At 41.9% G+C, this 6,241-nt stretch overlaps 1 protein-coding gene across 3 annotated transcripts in view; it reads left to right on the top strand.

Moving 5' to 3' along the window:
• Positions 1–3,755, top strand: part of MCCC1 (methylcrotonyl-CoA carboxylase subunit 1) — a 60,554-nt gene extending 56,799 nt beyond the window's left edge. For all 3 annotated transcript variants that reach the window (XM_028101074.2, XM_028101070.2, XM_028101072.2), the window contains 3 exons: positions 840–947; positions 2,555–2,626; positions 3,417–3,755. In XM_028101074.2, coding sequence (XP_027956875.1) covers positions 840–947; positions 2,555–2,626; positions 3,417–3,545 — 309 coding nt within the window. In that variant the 3' untranslated portion in view covers positions 3,546–3,755. The remainder of the gene's footprint in view (positions 1–839; positions 948–2,554; positions 2,627–3,416) is intronic.
• The last annotated feature ends 2,486 nt before the right edge of the window (positions 3,756–6,241 follow it).

Raw genomic sequence — 6,241 nt, forward strand, 5'->3', positions numbered from 1 at the left:
GCATGTCTCCTGACTCATTGCTCCCAGTTAGGAGCCTGCTGCCTGATGATCCCATAGTTTCTGCATGGGCAGAAAAGAAAATGGATTATCAAATACACTGTGGCCTCTTCAGAGTCTTCTCACATTTGAGAACCATCTTACAGATCATATTCCTTTGTGATGAGATGCCTGTAGTATTCTGGTAATTTACTTTATACAGAATCAAGGATGATCTCACTTGATCAGGCATTCCTTTCCATAGTTATTCTGGTAACAATATGGTGGTGGAGGCAGTATGGTGGAGTGGTGATGAGTAGGAGTTCTGGAATGTGAAATCCCGGCTCTACCTCAGCAGCTGTGTGAGCTAGGGCAAGTTAAACTCTCTGGCTTCAGTTTCCCCTTCTCTAAACAGGAAAAATAACAGTACCTGGCTACCTCATAAGCTTGCTGTGATGATCAATGACTCTCTCTCTCTCTCTCTCTCTCTCTCTCTCTCTCTCTCTCTATATATATATATATATATAAAACTGTTAAGAACAGTTCCTGGCTTAGAATAAGCACTTGATAGTGGGGATGCTGCTCAGAATGGCTTTCAGACAGTGGCTATCTTTTATCAACAGTTATATACCTTAATTCCTTTAATCCCCTATGAGGCATGATGCCATTACTCCTTTATAATGGGAAACCAAGACTAAGAGGGGGTTAGTAATTTGCTTAAGGTCACAAAGCTTGATTGGAACCCTGGTATTAAAGATGACTAATATTTAACAAATAGCTTGAAAACAGTCATTACCCTGTTAATTAATAAAACTACAGTGATTTGATCTTGATTTCATTTCCAGTTTGGTTTCTGTTTATAGGAAGGAAGTACTCAGATTGGCATACCAGTCCCCAAATACTTGTCTTCAATGAGCTCAGATGGAACTCAGGAAGGTACCATAGCTCCTATGACGGGTACCATTGAAAAGGTAATCATGTGAATGTATGTAGAAGGATGTTCAGTAAAGCCCAGTAAATGGCATATACATCATTTTTCCCTCCTCCAAATCTTTCTCATTGGAAAGCATCCTATTCAAGAAAACAAGAGACTGGGGCACCTGGCTGGCTCAGTCGATAGAGCATGTGTCTTGGAGTTGCAAGTTCAAGCCCCATGTTGTGTGTAGAGATTACTTAAAAATAAAACCTTAAAAAAGAAAGAAAACAAGAGACTGTATGACAGATTCAAGTTCTATGTTCAGTCTTCAATGAAAATACCCATTTACCTAATTTATGATACTGTTATTTTTGAAAGTGGGAATTTCCATCAAAGTACAAATAATCTAAATTTGTTGTTTTATGATTAAAACGGAACATTCACCAAGTATTATCCAGGTCTGTTTTTTAATGTTAAACTTAACAGCAAACAATTTATCACGAAATAACATTTTTTCTAATGTACATAATTGCATGTGTGTTAAAATGAAATTTGAAAGGCTGGTACTGGTGAAGAACAACGAGGTTTGGTGTTGAATGCTATATGTATTCAGAGTTATGATCCATACTGAAATAACTTCAAATGGTGGCGGATCAGTAGTAACCTTTTTATACACTTGAATATAGTACCTTTAAATGCATCTAAGTCATAAAAATTCAACACTATATTCTTGGTACCCAAAAAGAAGGAGAAGAAAATAATCATTTAAGTAGTGAAAGTGATTGCACCCACCGTTCCCCTCTACAGATGTTTGCCCCAGAGGGAGTATGAGCTCAGAGACTTGGATCACTCAGTCTCTGTTCCCATGGACATTCCATAATGTGGGCATCCCTGCACGTCTGTGGCAAAAGATGCACATTTTCCCTATAGCTGCCCCCTAGACCATGCATTTCATCAAGCACTATCATAGCATCACCCAGCATTGGGTGATTTGGGGGCTTTCAGAGGTGTTTCTCATTTTTCACACTTTGGGCTCTACACATTGACTTTAGAACCTAACTCCACTGGGTGATGTTTCCAAAAACTGCTTCATCACCATGTTAACCAGGAAGACAGCTGAGACATGGGATATATGAATTCATTTAAACATGTAAAAAGGAAAATAAAGATTTTTTTCCAGGGTTGCCAATAAGTTTAATTCTTTCACATGAAGATAGTCGTCTATGCATTTACCACACAGGGGCCTCAAAACTTGGAGCACTATCCTAGACCACCTATGAAATCTAGAAAACAAAGTGTGACCCTCCACCCTGCCTATGACATTTAAGTATGTTGGTTCTTCCTTGGTGGTGGTATGGCTTGTCTGTACATTCATGAAAACACAAAAGGATCTCAAGATGTATAAAGCATATTCATCTGATTCAAGGAAAACTAGATGGTTTGGGGATGGAGGTGAGGAGCTAAGCAGTGTTCCCCACTGACAAGATGCCCAGCAACACAGATTGACCTGTAGGTCTCTGATTTGCCTCAGCACACCTGTCTTTGGCAGATAAGACAACCACATGGATCCATACTTTCACTGTGTACATTCGTACTCCAACTCTGTGGACTACGAGGGGCCTCTGTGTTTTTCAATATTAACCTGTCACTCTTAATTTCTAGATATTTGTGAAAGTCGGAGACAGAGTAAAAGCTGGAGATTCTCTAATGGTTATGCTTGCCATGAAAATGGAGGTAATGAAATCACAAGTTCACTTGCCAGTTAAACTTTGGGAACTTTCAGACCTAATTTTTTTTTTATTATAAGTTAATACCATTTTAAATATTAAGAGCCACAGGTTGATGGAAGCATTAACTGCAAGACATAAAACCAAACCACCCTTCTTTTAAATACATTTTCATTTTAATTTTGTGAAACTGCACCTGTCCATTCTGATACTGAAATTAAAGAAATTATCCATAGCTTAAATTCAGGCAGTTCCCCCCAGCTGACTGTTAAACTGTTGGTATTTTCTAAGGCCAAACTTGGGATGCCAAGCATCAGTATCAAGGTGAAACCTCAGTCAAACTAGATGAGCTGTTGAGGTTTGTAGATGGTTGGAAATTGTAGGCCAGTAGTTCTTAGCCTGTCCACATAGTACAATCACCTGATGGGGAAAGCTTTTCAAAACTACTGCACCAGACTGGCTGAATTGGGATTCCCCTGGAGTGGGGCCTAAGGATCGGTAGTTTTGAACAGCTTCTCGAGTGAGACTCCGTGGTGAAGCTTGTTGCGAATTACCAATAAGGCCAGAACTTCCTGATCAGTGACCTTGAGTGTGTTGCAGGTATGTAGAATAGTGACTCCTCACAACTCCAAAGCACACCATAAAAAGGTTATTTTTCTCTGGGTGCTGTGGTGTAAAAAAAGCTTGAGAAACATCAGAACAACTGGCTTTATTTTTCACTTTTCTCCTCTCTTGCCTTGCTGCGTGCTCAGTCTTCACTGGTATTGCAGTCATTGCCATGTCTTGTGTCCCTGCAGCACACCATAAAGGCTCCAAAGGACGGCACGGTCAAGAAAGTGTTCTACAAAGAGGGTTCTCAGGCCAACAGACACGATCCTTTAATCGAGTTTGAGGAGGAAGAATCTGACAAAAGAAAAGCAGAGTAAACTCCATCAAAGAAATGCTCCATTAAGCAGTACCTTCAATATAGTATCTCTACACCAAAAAGAGAAAGTGCCTTCCTGCTTTTCTCGGAGTCCAATAAACAGCAGTTTTACTAAATGATTGTATGATTAGGCTAAAACACATTTTTATCTTTGAGAATCATGTACTTGGGTCACCAACACAATAAATTATCTCAAAATATTTCATACTAATAGATTGAATTTTACTTTTTTATTGGAAGCTAATAGAGTTTGTTTCTGCCTCAAATTTTATACACTGTAGTGTCTTTTAGGAAGGCGGGTAGCACCTTGATCAAAAGAGGAGGACTGGAAGAGAAAAGGTTGTTTAAGTTATTTCCCACTTAAAATCATGATGAAAATGGACATACTTCAGAGCCAGAAGCAAATCTGAAAACATGATTGAGTTGAACGTAATTTTCCTGGGGCACCTGGCTGGCTCAGTCGGTTAAGTGTCTGACTCTTGATTTCTGCTAAAGTCATGATCTCAGGATTGTGAGAGCAAGCCTCCCGTCCAGCTCCACATTGGGTGTGGAGCCTGCTTAAGATTCTCCTAGGGAGCTTGGGTGGCTCAGTCGGTTAAGTGTCCAACTCTTGATTTCAGCTCAGGTCATGATCCCAGGATCCTGGGATTGAGCCCTGCATCAGGCTCCCTGCTTGGTGGGGGAGCCTGCTTCTCCCTCACCTCTCCTTTGCTGCTCCCCCCCTGCCCCGTGTCAAATAAATAAAATCTTTAAAAAATAAAAAAATAAAAGATTCTCTCCCTCTCCCTTTGCTCCTCCCCTCTCACTCCCTCCCCGCCCCCCGAAAAAAAAGAAAGAAAAGAAGATGAATGGGGAACCTGGGTGACTCAGTTGGTTAAGTCTTTGGCTCAGGCCATGACCTCAGGGTCCTGGGATTGAACCCTGCATCAGGCTCCCTGCTCAGCAGGGAGCCTGCTTCTCCCTTTCCCTGTGCCACTCCCCCTGCTTGTGTGTGCTCTCTCTCTCTCTCTCTCTCTTCCAAGTGAATAAATTTTAAAAAGAAAAGAAAATGAGTAAGGTGTGTTCTACATCCAAAAACAGATCTGCCCAACTGAAGTAGAGGGTATTTGGCGGCTATAAGAGAGGTTGGAGCCAGACGAACTGGCAAGGAAGAGCCCTTTTGGATTTTATCTTGCAAGTGGCAGTTACATTGAATTATTTTTTAGCAGGGAAAACAGGAATTTGTAGAAAATTCATCTGGCTAGTAGAGCCCTTTTAAGAAATTTTGACATTATTTCACAAGGTTGAACATTTGCATACCCTTTGACCTAACTTCTAGAAATGCACAAATGTACTTGTGCACTAAGAATGTTCATAGCCACATTACCCATAACATTGGAAACAATCCCAGTTGGTTGGCAGGAGAAGGGGTAAATAACTCTGGTATGGCTCACAGTGGAATACTATGTAACAACAAAATAAACAGGCTAAGAACATCAAGGCATGCGTTTTGGAATCACAGTTAAAGACAGGGGTTAGCTTCAGGTATTAATCAGGCCAGTGGTTGAGACAGGTGAGACATAAAGAGACAGATGCAAGCTGCTGCTAATGTTCTAGGGCTGAATGGTTGGTTGGTTATATTTATCATGCAATTATGTTTCATAACTAACATGTTACATAGAAACTTCATAATTCAAATAATACTTATAAAAATCTCATCTGGCAGCAATATGCATGTGGATGGAGGAGGAAAAGACTAGAGCCTAGGAAACCAGTTAGGAAGTTCTTACAGATACTTAGGCATGGGGTAATAAAGGACAAGGCCATCTCAACCAGAGCTTTTTTAAATCTTTTTAACAACAGAGGCTTTGCCCCTATCCAAGCAAAACTCTCTACAAGAGGGAAAAGGAAAGGTGCTCTGGTGAATATTAGGGGTTGCTATTTTCTCCCTTTCATCCCTTTCATGGAACAAGATCGAGCTCTCAATTTCCTTGTTACTTGACTGTGTTGGTGCAGAGAAGGAATTTAAAGCCCGCCAGCCCAATTACCCACATATTGGTGGAATCCTTTGAGAGCATCGCTAACGGGTGCTGTGTGAGCAGAGTTCATTTGCATGTGCCTACATCCTTTCCTTCTAAAGACAGAGCATTTGCCTTATACCAGGGCCTCTGGAAACCAAGATGGCAAGGAATGGTTTTTACTCCTGCCCTAATTAATGGGAAACAGGATCCAGCTATGTAGAAGAATGTACTCTAATTGATAGTATGATACACCGGTGCACTAGGTGCCATGGCGGGGGCCAGGTGAGTGGCGTAATCACTTCTACTTGGCTGGGAGGCTGAGGGAGAGGTGGTGACATCTGACCTGGGCTTTGGAGTACAGCCATCTGCCCGCGGCGAAAGAAGGTAAGGTAAGGCCGTCGCAGGGAGAGGGACTAGCGAGGGCTAATAATAACAGTAAGGCGTGAAAGTACACACGCTGTTCGGGGCACAGAGCCACGCAGCTCGGGCTGGATCATCGGGGGTGCGGCAGAGAGGGGCTGGGCAAGTGGCTGCCCAGCAGGGAAAGGACTTGATCCCAGAGGCCGTTGGGATCCGTGGAGATTTTCGAACTTTTCAAAGTTATTTCTGTCCACAGTCAGGAGTACAGACTGGAAAGTGGAGAAAGACCGGAGACAGTCCAAAAGAGGCACCAAATATGGATGCCTGAGGGCGCCTG

The sequence above is a fragment of the Eumetopias jubatus genome, unplaced genomic scaffold (assembly GCF_037043125.1).
Source record: "Eumetopias jubatus isolate StellerSeaLion01/CBP00866 unplaced genomic scaffold, mEumJub1_p1.0 scaffold_1, whole genome shotgun sequence".
Taxonomy (NCBI): domain Eukaryota; kingdom Metazoa; phylum Chordata; class Mammalia; order Carnivora; family Otariidae; genus Eumetopias; species Eumetopias jubatus.